The sequence below is a fragment of the Strongylocentrotus purpuratus genome, unplaced genomic scaffold (assembly GCF_000002235.5).
Source record: "Strongylocentrotus purpuratus isolate Spur 01 unplaced genomic scaffold, Spur_5.0 spur5_scaffold_2, whole genome shotgun sequence".
Classification (NCBI taxonomy): Eukaryota; Metazoa; Echinodermata; class Echinoidea; order Camarodonta; family Strongylocentrotidae; genus Strongylocentrotus; species Strongylocentrotus purpuratus.
Window position 1 is genome coordinate 12,912,711 of NW_022145605.1, and position 19,993 is coordinate 12,932,703.

The 19,993-nt window shown below is 36.1% G+C and overlaps 1 protein-coding gene across 1 annotated transcript in view; it reads right to left on the minus strand.

The window, feature by feature from the left end:
• Nucleotides 1–5,647: 5,647 nt before the first annotated feature.
• Nucleotides 5,648–19,993, minus strand: part of LOC762514 — a 135,071-nt gene continuing 120,725 nt past the window's right edge. Inside the window, exons 146-156 of the mRNA XM_030991701.1 lie at nucleotides 19,652–19,765; nucleotides 18,661–19,026; nucleotides 18,273–18,389; nucleotides 15,796–15,918; nucleotides 14,869–14,988; nucleotides 14,128–14,241; nucleotides 13,388–13,507; nucleotides 12,697–12,810; nucleotides 11,945–12,061; nucleotides 11,455–11,478; nucleotides 5,648–8,622 (exon numbers count right to left, since the gene is read on the minus strand). Of these exons, the coding sequence (XP_030847561.1) occupies nucleotides 8,441–8,622; nucleotides 11,455–11,478; nucleotides 11,945–12,061; nucleotides 12,697–12,810; nucleotides 13,388–13,507; nucleotides 14,128–14,241; nucleotides 14,869–14,988; nucleotides 15,796–15,918; nucleotides 18,273–18,389; nucleotides 18,661–19,026; nucleotides 19,652–19,765 (1,511 nt within the window). The 3' untranslated portion in view covers nucleotides 5,648–8,440. The remainder of the gene's footprint in view (nucleotides 8,623–11,454; nucleotides 11,479–11,944; nucleotides 12,062–12,696; nucleotides 12,811–13,387; nucleotides 13,508–14,127; nucleotides 14,242–14,868; nucleotides 14,989–15,795; nucleotides 15,919–18,272; nucleotides 18,390–18,660; nucleotides 19,027–19,651; nucleotides 19,766–19,993) is intronic.

Consider the following 19,993-nt stretch of genomic DNA (forward strand, 5'->3'; position numbering starts at 1 on the left):
CGGGTAGGCACAGGGCGTGGTTCTAAACCTACAGAGACACTTCGATGAAGACATCCTTATTTCATGATTGCGTGTGTTGAACTGCCCTGGACTTTACAACTTTAAACCTCCAGGGTTTATTTTGCATACATAGGTATTTATCAAATATCATAGGTAGCAAATAAAGGATGACTAAAAGAGGAATGAAAACAAACAGATAGGAGAGGATAATCGAGCATAATGATGTGCACCAATCTATAATGATAATGATAACCGAGCCCGGCCAAAATATGGGGGGGGGGGGGGGGGGCTCAATGATATCCGAGCCTCTCACAAAATATCGGGGGGCTCCGTGATGTTATCCGAGCCCCACACAAATATCGAGGGGCTCCGTGATGTTATCCGAACCCCACAAAAAACAATTGGGTGATATCTGAGCCCCACCAAAATATGGGGGGGGGGGGCGCTCAATGATATCAGAGTCCCGTCAAAATATTTGGGGGTTTCAATGATAATTATCTGAGATCCACCAAATATATTTTTGGGGGTCAATGGTATGCGAGATCCGATGTCTGAGCCCCCCCCCCCCCCCCTCCTCCCCAAATAAATATTTATAAAATGTTTATATTTGAATGGTAAGCCTGTAGATTATAGGTATACATGAGTTTCATGCCTAGAATATAATGATTGGGGAGGAGGGGGGGGGGGGGGGTTAATGATATCCGAGCCCCGCAATAAGTATCGGGGGCGGCTCAATGATATCTGAGCACCGCTTAAATATTGGAGGCTCAATGGTATCTTAGCCCCTAAGGACTCAATATTATCTAAGCCTCACCCACAAATTGGGGGTCTTAATGATATCTATAAGCCCCGCAAAAAAATTTGCGGGGCTCAATGATATCTGAGCCCCCCAAGCCCCCCCCCCCCCGGTCCCTAAGCCTTTGTACAGGTCAATGAATTCTAATTTTTGAAACTTAAAGGGATTGGGTAACTTTGTCTCAGGTTCTGAAACAAAATCCTGGAATGATAGTAAGGGCTAGTTCTGACCGGAAAACGACCCAAATATCGGATTATGGCTAGCTGCCCCAGGGCCTATATACGGATCAGGGAAACAATACTTGTCAGGTCCTGTGGAACGGCGGGCTTGGGGGCTCAAGCCCCCCCCCCCCCACACTTTTGAAAAAGTATATTAAAGATAATTAAATAGAAAGAAATAGAAAATAAAGTATGCTCATGTGACCGTAATTAAATGCCCATACCCCTGAGCTTCCGGGGGCTCTGCCCCCTTGATCCCACCTTGTGCCCTAAGGCTGGCCCCTGGATGCTCATCTGACCGTAATTTTAATGCCTAAAACCCCTGCGCTTCCGGGGGCTCCGCCCCTTGGACCATACGCAAATTATTGACCTGCTAGTGTCATGAATAAGGTATTAAAATATGCTCATCTGACCGTAATTAAATGCCCCTACCCCCTGAGCATCCGCCAATTTGTGCTACGCTCTAAATACTCTAGCCTCCCCCACTCACTTTCAACCACATTTTCAATCACTTTTATTTCCCTGGATCACGAGTATATACTAGTAGTGAGTCGGTTGAAGAACGAAGCCACGTACAAAAGTATAATCGATTACAACAGTTGTGGGGCCGATATTCATAGAATAAAGGTTTTAAATAAAATATTCACTTCTACTTTCAAAAGGACTGGCCCATTTGCTTTAAAAAAATTGTAGAGAGTTATTATTATGTAATATCTAGAAAAAATGTCTACCACATGATTTACCGAGTTGCTTCCTTTTATCAAATATACACGTAAAACAAAATGAGGACAGACTGTGCGGATAGCAAACCGCACGGATCGTCCCTCGGATTTCACATGTGCCCCCTTTCCTTTCTTATAAGTGCCCCTTTTCCTTATGATAAGTGCCCCCATTTAACAAAGAGCCCTTCGCCTTTTCATAAATGCCCCTTTTCACCTATGAAAATAGTCCTTTTTCATTCTCCTACTAGTGCTCCTTTTCATGTCTAGAAAATGACCTAGCTATTCAATTCTGAGAGACAATCGTTTTATTTTGACAAGTGCCCCCCTTTCCTCCTGATAAGTGCTCTTTTCATCTCTAATAACACCCCCTTTTATTTTGACACGTGCCCCTTTTCCTTCTTAATAAATGCTCTTTTTCCTTCATAATTTCCGCTTTTCATAAAAGCCCCCTTTCACCTCCAATAAATGCCCCTATCAAAATCTGATCGATGCTCCTTTTCTTTCAACAAATGCACATTTCCCTTTATTATTAGTGCCACTTTTTCATTATCATAAGTGCCTCTTTCATATATGGTGTTTGCCCCTTTTCAGGTGCGATAAGTGCCCCTTTTCACCTCTCATAATTAACCTTTTTTAACAATGATACGTGCCCCTTTTCCTTTCTTATGAGGAACCTATCCCTTTTTCATAAATGCCCCTATCAAAATCTGATGGTTGCCTCTTTTCCGTCGACAAATGCCCAATTTCCATTCTCATAAGTGCCTTTTCATTCCTGGTGAGTGCCCCATTTTCACCTCTGATAATAACCCTTTGTACTTTGACACGTGCTCCTTTTATTTTCTAATAAGTGTCTTATCCCTTCGATAAGTGTCCCCCTTTCCTCTCATCATTAAATGTGCCCCTAATTTGAAGCGACTAAGAGCAATATCTCCCAAAGCTCGCTCGCTCACATTTATAGATGTTATAATTATGTTACTCATCAAAGGTCTTTTCAGTTTGCTGTTATGAAAATGTGCTTATTTATTAGCCGATGAGGATTGTTTTTTTCCTCTTTATAAGATGTAGTTTTCGCACTGTGACCTCACAAATCTTATATTTTTCCTCGCTCGCAAATGATTTTTTTCGACCATCACCCCCAACTGCAAGTTGTGATGCTTTAAAAAGCAATATTTTATACGATGTATAAAGAGAAACAAATGTTGAAATCATCCCTGATAATGTAATCAAATTTTAGGGGTATATACCAACGTCTAAAAATTGTTTATTTTCGCTTTGAGATTTCCCTTTGTAGGTGCCCTTTTTTCCCAGAAAGTGCCCTTTTTTGTTGGTGCCCCCCTCCCACTTTGGAAGTCGCTCCGCCGCCTCTGAAAAGGATACATCAAATTGTACTCAGTTTAAACCATAAATTATAATATTTGTGAAACATATAACTTATTATTTCTGAATATTGCATGTAAACTTCTTCAAATTACTGTTTTAAATCAACTGCCCGGCCGCACAACGTCTACTAATTGGTACAGTCATTACGTGTTTTAATAAATGTTCTCTGTTGGCCACTATTCTTCTTTCATTGATTATGTATTCCATATTTTGTTCACACTCATTATTATCTGAGGGGTCCGCAATTTACAAGCTCTGCTTTTCAGTGGACTTCTCTGTGTACAGCCATAAGGCTTTAAAAAAGATGTTGTATTGCCCATTGCGACCGACCCACAAATTTTGACATTTATGGTCGGCTTTATACAATTTTTTTTTAAAACCTTTTTTTGGATAAAAATGTATTAAAGCATGAGAAAAATCAGCCCAAAGACGGAGAAAAAAGATTTCCGACCGACCGACCCATGTTTTGGCACCGAGAGGCAATACAACATCTTTTTTTTTTGGGCCTAAGGAATTGTGTTTTGTTCTTCGAGATTTAACAATCACCTCTATCTGTGGACCAGGTGCGGCGGAGCGTCTTTCAAAGTGGAAGGGGGGGGGGGGGTAACAACAAAAAGGGCAGTTTCTTGAAAAAAGGGGGCACCTACAAAAGGAAACCTCAAAGCGAAAATATACACTTCAGTTTTAGACATTGGTATAGGCCCCTATACCCCTATACATTGTGACTAGATTATCAGAGATGATTTCATCGTAACTTTGTTTCTCTCTTTTCATGCTCCAAGCCTATAGGCTTACTGTTTTAGCATCATACTTTGCAGTTCGGTGTGATGGTCTGAATATTTAAGATTTGTGAAGTCGCAGCGCAAAACATTACATCTTAGAAAGAGGAAAAACAATTTTATAACCATGAAAGGCTGAAGAGATCATTAATAAGGAAAAAAATATATTAATTTACTAATGCGAGCGAGCGTAACGAGCGAGCTTTGGGTGAAAAAAAAGGATGCTCTTAGTCGCTTTAAATTATGAATGAATTTTATGGTTTAGAGAAAAGAGGGAACATTATATCCAAAGGGAAAAGGACTCTTAATTTAAGAATGCACTAAATAAGGGGTTTTCAGCCATAAAATGTTGGGGGGGAGGGGGGCGGAAGGATATTTCCATACTTTTCTTTTTCATTTCTGCGAATATTCCCGAAAATAACCACTTAATTTCTAACTATCAAGCGTACAGAAAGACAATAAGAAATGACACCCCAAAGTGGGGGGGGGGGGGGGGGGTTAGGTCTACTGGGTTCTGAAACCCTGAAAGTGGAAAATAATTAATATTATGTGTAACCGCCACCTCATATTTGGGCAGTAAGGCGGTTAATAAGTAGGCTTATTTTTTTTTAGTAGGACATATGCCTATATTTTATTATACGCATTTTGTTAACTTATACAGGTCGTTTATTTATTTATTTTTTAAATTTCACGGAGAGATGATTTCTCATTTATTTCCCTTTTTTGTTCTTAACGGTAGTGTTTACCCTCAATGATAACAACTTCCTGCTATTTTTCAATATTTGTCACTTCTGCTGGGTCTACTTAAAGAATGTGTTGGAAAATGTTGACCAACTGATTTCCTATCCCATTAAAGCAGAAAATGCCCCACAAAGTCAAGGGGGAAAACCACATGTGTTGTCTAATTGTCATTCTTTTAAAGACCGTCATTACTACTGGGCCAGAAGGGATTAGACCACACAGCAAGGTCACTGACAAGTGGCTATCTCATTAACTCAGCTCTCAACATAAGAAAAAGAGGATCATGGGGGACCAACAGGCACCGATTTGGGAAGTTTTCTATATAGAGGGAACAAGTAGCTACAAGTAGGACAGTGGGGCTTCAATAACTTATAACAGTATAGTTGCTGAAACCTAGCCTATAGTGTTTATTTTGTGGAGGTGCCTTGGTGTAGCCGTTCATTCAATAATTGAATCTTAATCCAAGGGATGAGGGTTTGAATCCCAACACGAGACTTATAGTCCTTTAGCAAGACATTGATCCACATTTGCCACTCTCCACCCACGGGTATAAAATGGGCACCTGACAGTCGCTGTCAACTAGGCGTTGTGGCGTGCGCCTGTAATCCAGCTAAAAAGTGGAAGTTACAAACTGATTCAGCCGAGGACGTAGGTTCGAAACTGAGTCACGTCTTTCGGATGGTGACGTTTAAAGGTCGGTCCCAGACGTAAATAATCATATCTGATTGATACACGTCTGTAAAAACCCAATACACACACACACGCTGGGGTGAAAATAATTGCAGTGCCCTAGCTCAGAAAGAACAGCATTGATGCTGATGAGGTAGGCGTGCGTGAACACAATTATTATTAGTATTACCATTACCAATTTCATGTAATATTGTGATGGTTTGAATATTAAGAACAAAATATTGAAAATATCTTTATTTTGTACACTATGTATCAATTAATTTTGTTAAATAGATAAAAGATAATACGATATACGTCATAAATGAAAACGAGCATCGAATGTTGCTTTATTTATAAGGTTTATTTGCATGTAAAAAATTGTCCACATTACATTATTTCGTTGATATATAACGCGACGCAATGAATGACTAAAAAACACAAAAAATAGAAATAAACCGAGTAAAGGAAAACTGCTGATGAAATTTAACCATTACATATTGATCGATTGTAAGGATTTTCAGTAAAAGCAAAGCAAATATTTATAAAAAATACATTTACCGTCTATTTCCTTATGAAATGAAAATGATATATCGTCTACAAAATCAACAGAATTATTAATCTTAATCATGGTAATGTATACGTGAACTTCAATATACAAAAATTTCCTAGTCGAACTATCAAACTATATATACGTCATGAAGAAAAAAGAAAAAAAAAATCATATTTCAAGAATACGTTATTATATAACACAAATTATTGGATTTTACTGAGTCCATATATAGAGCTATGCAAAGCCCTTACTCAGTAAGTGCAACTTATTTTAACATTTTAAAAGAATTTGAATTCAATTTACAACAATCTAAGTGCAATAATGAGCTAAATGATCAATTTATTAATTTCGAACGAGCAACCTCTAATTCCCGTTTGAAAGACTAGCGGGCGATGATGACATTTATTTTCAATGACTTTGCACTAAATGTCGATTTAATTTCATATCATAAAAACATATCTTCAAAAATAATAACAGAAACATACTTATACGCTAAAAATGTACCAACGGTGAATTAATGGATAGATTTGTGTATTAAAATATATTTGTTGAAAACTAACAAGTAACAAGGGAGCCATTTGTCCCTCTGCAAAATTTGAGCTCAACTATAATTACTGTGAAAGCGGTATTGAAACTTACTTAAGATTTTGAATTCACAATTGCACGCCAAGAATTCTAAACCGAGCGAACAATTGCATTATACCATGCGAGTGAGAAAAAGAATTACACTCAGAAAATCAGCTTAAAAAAAACTCACACTGTATAGTAGTTCAAATGATCTGAGATGAAAGGTTGATATAAAAACAGCGAGAAAGACAAGAATTTATTGCTTTTCTTTGAAAGCCATTCAGAGTTCGAAAGACATTGCAACTCGGTATACTTAAGTACACGTCATTTTAATACAGCTTAATATATTGTGTTATGAGACATTTTTGTGCATTTAAAAAAAAGTGAAATCAAACAAAAAAAAAGAAAAAAAAAGAAAAACTACCTGTTAAAATGTACTCAATGTACTGCTATCATATCAAAAGAAATGATTACTGAAAGACATAATTAAAAAACATAATTAAAAACTAAAAGTAATCGCTAAAGTAATCATAAAAAACGGTTATTATTTTAATCCTATATCGATAACTTCCATTTTAAAACAATTTTCAACATTTTCATTGAAATAAAAACTATTTAAATTCGTTGGAGAAGGTTTCGTGATTGAAACTAATTCCCCACTTGCTTTACACACTTCAAAATTTTATTACCGCCATTCATGGTTTGATATGAATGTTTATATTTAACTGGCCATTTATATATTGAGTTTCCTTTTGTTTATGAAGTGTCTCACCAAGCAGATGACAATTTTAGTAAAAGCTCTAGCTACAGCAGTGCACATGCTGACTTTTATTAACATGGTAAACAATTTACCCTTAAAGCTAGATTCAAAACTTAAGCATATTAATACAATCAATTAAAAATAAACGTAAACATTTTACTTCCAATCTATACAATCACCATTATTTTAAAATCAATGTCCGGCACTGAACTCCAAACGTACAATCTGAAAATAACCAGATTTTCATCCCAATGAATTGTTTATTAGAGTTTAATAAATAAGGATAATAATAATAATAATAATAATAATAATAGTGGGTTCTTGTATAGCGCTCATTCGCCAATAACGTTCACTCGGACGAATGAATGTATAAGAGTAAAACCATTACATTTTATTAAAAAAATTACTTTTACTTCAATACTGCCGCAACAGTCGCATTAAACATCAATTATTGTATTAAACAAGTACGAAATGCGCTCTACAATTTATTTCTATATACATTTGTATGTAGGAAGAGGTGGAAATTTTAATAATACAATGTCATGTTCATGCAATATATTAACATTTGTCTTTAGTAATTTCATCATTTGTTCTATTGATACAAAATTTAGTCGCCTGTTGTAATGGCGTTTGTGTGCTTTTTCTGCATAAAAATATTGATGATCTTCAAATGCATGGAATTGTTTTGATCGGTAAAGGCCTAGTCCCATCTAGCCGATAATGATAACGGTAATTATGCTTTTGATTAAAGGTACCGGTATAGAAAACCCAGATTCCTCCTTTGGGGATAAATGAAACAAACATCAAGAGACTTGTCGAAAGATAAACGTTTGTGTGAGATTTTGATTATTTTCGAGTTGATAACCTGGAACGCTTCAAGAACAGAATGAAATACAAGCGATAACAGTTGTCCTTGGCTTTTTTTTAAAAGATCGATTGGCGAGGGTAAATGTGACCACTTTAATTTTACTCTTACTCAAAACGGTAAGTACAGGCCTGCCAGGTACTAAACGCACTTAGAAAAAGAAGGAAAAGGTAAATTTCTCTTAGTATAGTTATAGAAAGTAGCTTTATGGGGCTGAATCTTTGTATTATTTATCTTTTAAAGGTTTTATATTTATTTACATCGCCTTTTACTGATGAAAGCTCAGTTTTATAAGGTCTATACTTTTAATCATGGGTTTATTCAGCATATCTATCATTATCATTTTCGGTTCGATGGGGCTAGGCTTCACCATTAACGACAATCCTATACATTCTAGACTCCGAGCGCCATGAGTTTCTTCTTATCGAGATCGTCCTGGCGTTTCATCGTGCAGAGACAGACGGCGACGAAGATGACGAAGAGGAGACCGATGAGGCAGATGAGGGCAATCCACCAGGGTTCGATCAGGAGATTGTTCGTGGCGGCCTGGGGCAGGTTGTTGTTGCTACCGTCAGCTGTAAGAGAAAGAAAGAAATACCAACGTGAAATATGTTGAGAACTATAGGTCGTGATACGAATACACGAGTAATACGGCAATGTACGGAGCGCGTTAGCATGTGCTCAAAAAGAATGAAATTGTTTCCAACACCTACTAATCTAGGTTGTCCCCCCAAAAGGGGTTGTAATGATTCAGATTTTTTAGATTTTTTATAGCTCATTTCTCTTCCCTGGATCCGTATCAAAGGATACATAAATCTACTTAATGTGTTTTTATTCCTGTAAGACAAGACACGCCGAGGTGGGCACACGCGTTTAAAATCCTGTCAAAATATTTTTTCTTTATTATTGACAGGTAGTTCTGGATATAGGTAAATCACCAATGTCTTCGTGGACTTTGCCCATAGCGTTATCTTGTTAATGTATAAACAAATCTCTTCGAGTCTCATTGTAGATGACCCCCTAAACGTTGCGAATGAGCTTAATAAGTTCTACGGACGGTTCGACATCAACGACTTCAGTGACGTCATTGCGGCACAGACAGATGAATTACTCCGTTCGCAAGATGATTCTGTTAAGATAGAGGAGAGAGGTGTATGCCTTCAATTCAGCAGAATTAACCCAAGGAAGGCATCCGGGCCAGATTTGATCAGCGGAAAGGTACTACGTTATTGTGCAAGAGAACTAACACCACCATTTTGCGCTTTGTATCAGATGTCGCTTGATCAGAAAGTAGTACCCCGCTGTTGGAAGTCATCCGTTGTTATTCCTGTGGCTAAAAAGCCCCGCCCATCCGACGTCAACGATTATCGACCAATGGCATTGACCTCATGGCGATGAAGTGCTTCGAACGGATCGTACTAAAATGTCTGATTGAGCATCTCAAAGAGCTGGTTGACCCTCATCAGTACGCCTACCAGCCCATGCAAGAAGTCAGCTCAAGACGCTGTACTTGTTTTGACTCACCTACTTTATAAGCATACAGATGCAGCGAAATGCTACGCGCGCACGTTGTTCGTGGACTTCTCTTCCGCGTTCAACACTATTCAGCCCCATCGACTCATCGATACGCCTTGAAGTTAAACCATCCTTAATACTTTGGATAACCGACTTTCTTAAGAATCGAATCCAGCGCGTCCGCGTGCAGAATGTCGTAAGTGAGCCAATATTGACCGATACAGGCTCACCTCAAGGTTGTGTCCTCTCTGCCATCCTCTTTGTCCTCTACACTAATGACTGCCGTTACCTTTCACAAAATGTATCTATTCTCAAATATGCCGACAACACTGTTATTGTAGGTTTAATTAAGGAATGTGAAACTAATTATGTCAATTGTTTAAACTGGTTTACTCATTGGTGTAATGACAACTTTCTGGATCTCCACACGTCAAAAACAAAAGAAATGATATTCGACTTTGGACACAGTAAACCAGTCGAACCGAGTAGCTGTCCGGCAAGAATAAATGGGGTGGAAATTGAAATAGTACATACGTACAAATACCTTGGTACTATTATTGACGATGTTCTGAAGTGGGGGGGGGGGAATCAGTGTAAATCAATTAGCAAGAAGGGACTGCAACGGATGTATTTTCTTAGAAAATTGAAAACATTTTATGTCGATCGCACTATAATGGTCTTGTTCTACAAATCTGTAATTGAGAGTATCATCGCATTTGATTATGTAGTCTGGTACACGAGTTGTCGTAAAGGAGACTTAACTATGTTAAATAGAATCATCAGACAGGCCGAGAAGATTATAGGACAAGAATTAAACCTTAGAGAACTATGTCGAAGTAGGATAGTAGAAAAAGCCAAATCCATCCTAATGAATAATCAGCATCCTTTAAACGAAAACTATGTAAGAATGCGGTCCGGTAACAGGTTGAGATCAGCACGCTGTCGGACAAATCGGCTCTTAAATTCATTTGTACCTAGCTCCATACGAATACTGAATGAGGAAGGTATCATATATAGGGCAATAAAACAATAACGATACCTTTCCTTAACAATAATATTAATATTAATAAAGATAATTATCATATAATGATGATGGCGTTAGGTACAATTGTAATTATAAGAATAATAATCATAATAACAATCATACAAAATAAAAATAACAATTATAATCAAGCTCAAGTTCAAAATATAAAATGTTATATATATATATATATATATATGTATATAATGTGTATCGCAATACCATGTAACACAACGAATTTCCATTGTTAATAATACTAATAGTAATAATAATATTGCAATGATAATAATGCAATACATTATCGACACTTGTAAAATCCTATAGTCATTCCACCTAACTTGATAGACATTTATATATTTTTTCAATGCATGACTATATCTTTGTTTTGATTGTTAATTGTTTTTTTTATTTTATACTATTATTAAAATTATTTTATTGACTTTTGTATGAGTGTATTATGTTAAATATATGTGTATCGCAATACCATGTAACACGATGAATTTCCATTGTTAAATGAACAATAAAGATGAACCTTATGAACCTTATGAACCTTATGATATATCACATTCGTGAATTACAATGGATGACATTTAAATCAAGTCCTTTGACTTAATGGATTATCATGACAACAAAACCGGAGATGACGTCATAGTGAACTGAAAACTTTGCATGATGTTTATTTTTATTCTGTGAAACTTGCATGTGTAATGGACCAGTCCACGGTTAGCATATATCCCAAATGACCCCGAATATCCACAGATCTTCAAAACATAAAGAGGTCCCACTTTGTACATTTTGAAATAATCACTCCTACAGCGATGGAGTTGCAACCTAAATAGCCTTTGTTTCCCACTTTCCAAAAAATACTTACATATTCTGCGGATCATGGAGTGCACTGATAAATGAATAATGATTAAATTACTTTCTTGAGCACGTATCCACTATTTTGTCTCCGTTTATTTCACAATTTGGTCTGCGATGACCTTTATTTGCTCATGCTCAAACTGCAACTGCGAACTGGCTTATTACCATTGTATTATTTTTTGTCCCTTTTTGTGTGTGTTAATTTTTGCATTTTGTGTAGGGATCATCTACCTAATACGTTTCTGTAACGTTTTGATGATACAACCACTTCGCAATTTCTCTTAGTGTATTTTCCATTTTACTGGCGTATTCATGTTTGTAAGAAATATTTTATTATATTCTTTGACTTTGCATGCTTTAATGAAAGTGATGAATAAATGCAATTCAATAAATTATAACAACTTTAAACAAGTATTTCTATTTTCTTAATTTGTAATCTATACTATTTTGTGTCAACATGATTACAGGGTGGGGCAAAATAAATTTTGTAGACTTACATATCTCTGAGCAGTCGTCGCCAGTGTAGCCAGTCTTGCACACGCAGACGTATCGGTTTAGACTGTCTATACACACTCCATTGTTTGCACAGGGGTTGCTTACACATTCATTGATGGCTGTAGTAATAAGAATTACAAAAGAGTAATGAGAATTATGATGATAATGATGATGATAATGATGATGACATTATCATTATTAGTACTATTATTATTATTGTCATTTTTGTAATCATCATTCTCATCATCAATATGATTGTTATTATTATTAATTATAACGATAATACTATATTATATGTAGGTCTACTGCTACTACTATACTACTTATAATAATGATAATGATAATAATAATAACCATATTGATAATAATAGTAATACTAGTAATAATAATAATAATAATTAATGATAATAATAAACCAGTATCCTATAAATTTCCGAATACAATATTAGTAGACAATGAATTTTATTTCAGACATGCTTGTAAATCAAACATAAGCCTATTTTATTCAATTTACTTCATTCCTTTCTTAAACTTTAAATCAACAGGAAATACTCTCTATAATTAGTCATGAAGGTCATTATCAAAACATTACTTATAGAACTCTGTATAACTTCAACTTTTCCAAAAGGTTCCTCAGCTAAACTACTTGACGAAGATGAACATATTTTTTCTTCCTCTCGGAATTACTCATATTAAGAATGTTTACATTAATGAATCTTTGTATCTTTAAACATTCATAGTCTTTATTTCTTACCAACTTCGCAGAGATCTCCCTCAAAACCAGGTTGACATACACACATGTTGAGACCATTAGCATCAGCCATACAGGCGGCTCCATTGTCACAGGGTTGGCTTCCGATACATGCATCTGGAGATAACAAAAGTAGGGATCGAGAATATTATTTAGGACTGTCTAGGCATATTCGAAATTGCGAATGGACGTTCATCATTCGTTTATTGAAACAATGTTTAAGAAATGTTGTATCGAATACCCCAAAAATAAATGAATTATTTAAATTGGTAAAATATATGTTGAGAAAGTTTCTAAAACAATTGAAGATGATCCCTGAACATTCTTCAACTAGAAATTGAAATAGAATCAGGCCTGGATATAATGTGATTTTAAGGTTATTAGTAGCGCAGTATGAATAGAAATATGAATACTCTGACTAAACATGAAAAGCCAATTTCCCTCACTAAACGATGGTCTTTTATACAGGATTTAAGGAAGTTCCTTTTATGTTTTCAGCCAAGTCAATGACAATTTCGCTCACTTTCAGGTTAACGTCAAAATGTCAATAACTCCTTGATCACATTCCAACCACAATCGTTTAATAAAAATCATTGTGCATTATAAAAATCGGATGAATAATCAGAAGCGTAATAATATTATGAAAATAAGAATCATACGAAAAATTTAAAAGCGTATAATGTTCGAAACTTACTGGAAAGTGATTCGCAGTTGGTACCCCTGAACATGTCGTTACACTGGCATTCATAACCGCTCACACCATCTAGGCATACACCTCCATTCTGGCAAGGTTCGCTTCCGCACTCGTCGATATCTGCAAATGGGAAATGTTCAAATGAAGTTAATATAATGGAGATATGTTATAACCTGAAGGATTTGTTCTGCTTTGGCAGCCATAAAGTATTAAATATTATGATAATCCCCGCATACAGGACTATATAGCTTGATATCTCCCTTCAGAATTAATTCACAGGCTTGTTGCCAGTGACTCTAACAAAGTTCCTCCTTGGAAAATGGAATTAAAAAACTTGACGATTTTGTTCATAAAGGCTTCCTTGATACAATGAAGTACATTACTTAACCATGTAAAGAGCACTAAAATGAACACTACCTTTAAGGAGATATTGGTCTCCGTGGCAAGAGTTAATTTGTATCGACATGAACACACCACTGTAATTTTAATACTCTTCTTGTCTAAAGAACAACAACTGACTACATGTTTGTATCTTGAAGAGAGAGAAAGAAAGAGAAAGAGAATGAGGGAGGAAGAGAGAGAGAGAGAGAGAGAGAGAGATAAAGAGAGAGAGAGAATGAAGGAGAAGGAGCGAGTGAGAGAAAGAGAGAGAGAGAGAAAGGGGATGGGGAGAAAGAGAGAGAAAGAGACAGACAGAATGATTGAAGTAACAGAAATAGTGAAATAGGTGTGGTACATACTTGTTTCACACTGCGATCCAGTGTAACCTTCCATGCACTGACACGAGTATTCACCCGTGTCGACGACGAAACACTGAATGCTATTCACCCCACAGTAGTCATTGGGGCATTGGGCTGTAATAAAGATATTTATATCTCATTATCCTTAAATTCAGATTACCAAACTGTCATATTAAAAAATGTAACAACTGTTTATCTTAGCGATGGGGTAGCTGAGAGAATCTAACCCCATAAAATCTTGGAATTCCTGTCTATTTTTGGCCTTAGAATCCATATTTAAAAAAATCTAAAAATTGTTCGTCATATTCTTTGACTTTGTGAGTGTCAACTAACTGCTGGGTAGTATCTAGAAAGTTGTTAACTATTTCGCGATTGGGTAATGTAATGATCTAATCGAGATTCCGTAGGCCTGGTCCTCAGTAGGCCTATGCGAAGACACTAAGTATATATCGATGGGTCAGTGACACAAAGACGTAACTCCATTTTGGCAATTTTTTTTTAGAAAAAGTGGTTTATTTGTCACTGAGCACTTGGGCCTGAAGGAGTTATGTCCATGTTTCACTAGCCATTGACTTCAATAAGTTGTTGGGTAGAGTTAAGTCTTTGTGTTTCCTGGAAAGCCCACATTTTCTGAACATTTTGATATAAAATACTCATTTTGGCAAAACATGGAGTTATGTCTTTATGTCACTGAACCCTCGATATATATTATCAGAGATTAAAGAAGCATCCATATTATACCTATTTCACATCGGTCACCGATATATCCCTCTGGACAGCTGCACAGTGGCTGGTCGTTAGCATCAATATTACACAGTCCACCGTACAAGCAGTGAGCCGGAGGGCACATGATAATGAATTCTGAAATATTGCAAAACAAAACAAAAAGGAGAAAAAGAAGTGGCTAATCAGTGAAGAGCTGGTACAAATATAATGCATGAATTAATGATACAAATGTCATCCCAACCCACTACAACGGTCAAGAAGTCTGTAATAACCTACATTATCATCATCATCACCATCCAATATCATAACTGTCATCATTGTATCGTAGAAATTATCAGCATAAAAATTAACATTTTGGTAACCCCCATCATCACCATCATGATGACGATCATCATGATCATCAACATCATTATCGTCATCTTATTCATCATTTTGCGGTAATCATTGCATTATCATTACATCATATTTGTTATAATTAACTGGCCTAACTTCGTCATTCAACATCGTTATCGTTATTTTCAAAATAATTATTTTTCTAAGTATGTTTTTTTCATCATCATCACCAAAATTACCATCCCCGTCACCATCATCTTCATCATCACCATTATCTCATCGTCATCACAATCATCATCATCATCATCACCATCAACCACATCATTATCATCATCACCATCATCACTATCATCACCACCATTATCATCAATTCATCATCATTATCGTCATCATCATCATCATCACTATCATCAATTCATCATCATCGTCACCATCATCATCTTCATCATCACCATTATATCATTACCATTATCTCATCATCATCACAATCATCATCATCACCATCACCATCATCATCACATCATCATCATCATCGTTAAAAACATCATCACTATTTATCATCTCATCATCCCCATCACCATCATAACATCATCATCATTACTATCATACCTTCTTCGCAGTTGGTGCCCTCCCAACCAGCGGGGCAATCACAAACGAAACTATCAGTGGCAAGGTCAAAGAAGCAGCTACCTCCATTGAGACAGGGGTCGCTATCACATGGTGTCGGTACAGCTACAAAAACAAGCATACACAAAATCATTTATATATTTAAAAAAATCTCATTCCAGTTGTAGGTCTAATCCCTTAATGCAGAGGTATGGAAATCTTTTTATTTAGGTGCCATATAAGGAAGCAATTCCGTTGGAGTTTAATACACTCCAAAGTACTGGTCGAATAACTCTTCTAAGAGTTAATTTCACTGATTCCTTTTTAAGTGATGAATTTCACTCTAAATGAAATGATCTCTAAGTACATGATGGATTTCTAACCCTGTACATTAAGAAAGTAACATATATTTTGTATCTGATTCTTTTTATGACATTCCAATTGTGATTCGGAATTGAAAGTTTGATAACTGTTAGGGGGAAATAATAGAGCATATTTGAAAATACGTTCTTTGAATGCATTATTTACTAACAATAATGGGAAAAATACATATTAAACAGGGATGTTAATATACAATTAAATTCACTGATGGAAGGCTAGTAATAAAAAACTAATCAACCATACAAACATAATTTATTTATTTGATGGCTAAACAATGGTGTCTGTTGTTGTATAATCGTATAGTTGTTACCTAATCTGCTACGGAACGTTACACCGATGTTACGACACGACATTGACCAACAAAGACGAGTGATTCGAATGGGAGAAAACCTCAGTAAACAAATTCCACAGAACAACTCGTCAAATACATTGCAAATAACAAATGTTAACTGTGTAATAGGGATAAACACTACTCATCGATGTGTTCCGCAGAAAATGAAGAGATACAATAAACTAACAATCCTGACAATTTATGCTATTCCGGACAAACAATCATCATTAGTCTGATTACTCAGCTTTGTGTGAATGAATTTGAACTAATCACTTTAAACATGACATTGTAATGGGAAGTAATTAGCTGGTATATATAGCTACAACTGTAATATAAGGACTATACAAACACTTGTTTATTTACAACATCGAAGTCGAACCAAAAATCGGCATTCGGTTAACATATCAAGTACACCTATTCAAGACAGTGAAGTCGAATGTACAAAGTTTATAGAGATCTAAACTAATTGTACGTCATAATCATCGTCCCTAACTTCATCATCATCATTGTCACCATCAACATCATCGTCATGATTTCATTCAAGAACTCAATACATTTTATCATATGACTAACGATAAAAATACTCCACTGACTTATTCTTGTACAATGTGCACGATGGAAGGGTACAGCGAAATGGCAATACATGTGAGGTTCTTATTGCTTGAACTAAGGTCACATCACACGAGGGAACGCTGTTTTCTAGATTACACATGCAGATGCAAAAGAAAGTATGAGGCACGCGGTCTTGAAAGTTGTAACCCATTACATGCTGGTACAAGGGGAAAACAATTTCAAAGTTTGCATGCATTCCCAATAAACCAAATCAATACCCATCAAAGGAGATCATATATAGGGAAGGAGTGATTTGAAATATGGTAAAAGTTCGTAAATACCCATGCTCCCATACTGCGACACCAACCCATTAAATTGTCTTAAATAAAAATTACCTCATAAAAAAGAAGCAAATTTGAAAAATAATTGGTTACTCACAACATCGTGGATACAAAGATACTGAGTGCTTTCATTTGCCTACTGTACCCCAATGTTTTGGCCGCTCTTATCTATCTTTCAAATTTGATTTTTTTTTTTTTTTCGCATAAAACATTTAAAAGTTATACAAATGTGAATCATAACAAAAGCACATTGCATATACATGAAAAGCTATTGATTGATGAAGGCCAATATATATATATATATATATATATATATATATACATATAGGCCTATATAAACTGATAATTTTTTATTACAGAAGTATCATCTATTAATATTTTTCTTCTTCGTAAGTGTATTCTACACTAAAGAGTAAGGCACATATTTTTCTTTTCCGTTGTATAATAATGTTCACATTGAGGCGAACTTAACATAAAACATGAATTCCGAGTACCATTTTCTTAAAATTGCCAGTCACTGGTGGTGTACTCTAATGGAGCTAGAAATATCATACTGAAAGGTTGTATTAATAAGTTTTAGAATTTCAATATAACACAGGGCTATGAAGCAAGGCGTAAATTTTTATATCGGCCTCTTTATAAGGTCAACCTCGTAATTTGTCTTATCACCTGTAACATTAATCTGATTTATTTGCTAAGTGTGAATAGAAATGAATTATAAAAAATAGCAATTTTCTTTCTATGAAACTGTTATCCTCTATTGAACAGCATCTTATTCGAATGATGATTGACTAAACATATTCCAGGAAAGAAAGGTAAAGAAGCTAATTTGGTAGAAATGTTTTAGTCAAAAAAGAATCTTCTGATGAACTTACCAATCTCGCAATTGTCGCCGGTGAAAGCGGGAGCACATCTGCAGAAATACTGGAGATTGTCGTTGGTATTGACACATTCGCCATTATTCAAGCAAGGGTTGCTGGCACATGGGAAATCTATAGAATAAATATCAAGGAGAAAATGTGAAGTGCCCGGCAGTGCCGTAAAAGGACGTCACACGTAGCATTCCACTATGTAGGCGTGCAAATCTAAAAGTCCCTATTAACAAGAGTGACGACCAACGTCTCCATTTAACAAAATATACTATTGCTACTTTGACTGTATTATACCGATGTTCATTTATTTTTATTCGGGGTTGGTTTACACATTTTAGTAGTACAGCTTTTACGGTTAACCACAATCATTCTAATGCGAAAATAGATTTACCAATATCACACAGGTCAGTGACGACAGCTCTGAATCCCCTCGCGCTCTTATCCAGGTCGGTGACGAATCGCATCCAGACGGTCGTCTGTGCTGACGTGAAGTTCACAGGTTGTGCGGATCCGGACAAGGTTCCATCTGCAAACAGAGACACTGGGTTCCCGATGAGGGCGCCACCACCAATATGCAGGTTGTCATAGGAGTCTTCAGTCATGAAGTCGGTGACCTGGATGTGAAGTCGGTTCAGCTCGTTGGAGATGACCAGCCAGGAGCAGGTTTTATTGTCGTCATAGCTTGCGGGATAGTTAGGGCTGGTGATCACGACCGCGGCGCATTCTTCCAAGTAGTAGTCCACGTTGCAACTGGTAACTGACGGAAGGAAAAAAAACAGAGGGATACAAATGAGACATCCCGTTTTGGTAAATATCACAGGCATTTTGACATTATAGACGCAAACAGAATTCAACATTATTAACTATAGCAAGATAACAACGGACTGCACGGTCATTATTTCTCAAGTAACTGACCTACATTTATTTCACGCCACATTTAGTGGCTTGAAGTGGCAGGGACGGTATAGTAAAATCATACCCATTTTTGAATCACTGAGTAAACAATCATTTAGGATGATATTAACCAGTCTTTCACAACATTACAAGTTGGATATTATGCTCATCTTAGCTACATTATAGGAATTTTAAAATGTTTAATGATACCTGTGGAACAGTACAAAGACATTATGTTTTTGAATGTTTTTTTCATATGATTATCTGTTTGACGTTAACTTGCATTTTTAGCCTTTGGACTTTTTGACAAGTCTTGAATAAAATCTAATTTGAATTGAATTGAATTGAATTGAATTGAATAGTTCAGAACCGTAATGCCAGATAAACTTTAGTCCATGTAATCCGTGCCACTCTGTAGCTATGCAACGTTTAATTTTTGTCAATTACAAACAAACATCAAACAAACATTAAAAAAGCAGTGAACCTACCTGACTCGCAATTAGTGCCGCTCCATCCCCTGGCACAGCGGCATTGGTAGGAGTTAAAGAGATTATCACAGGTCGCTCCATTAAGACAAGGATTGCTTTCACACGTATCAACCACTGAAAGATAGAATCATCACATGGTCAATGGGAATATATTGCCACCGCACGTACAATCAACAGTTAATTATATTTTAATGTCCGCATCCTTTCCCCTTAAATCATATTTATTAACATATTAACACAATAATGTATAAACATGTTTGCCCTTTCCTTTCATGCATCTGGTATATTTTTTAGGGTGCTGAACTAAACACTTCTTTAGCAAAACCACAAAGTGTGGAATGC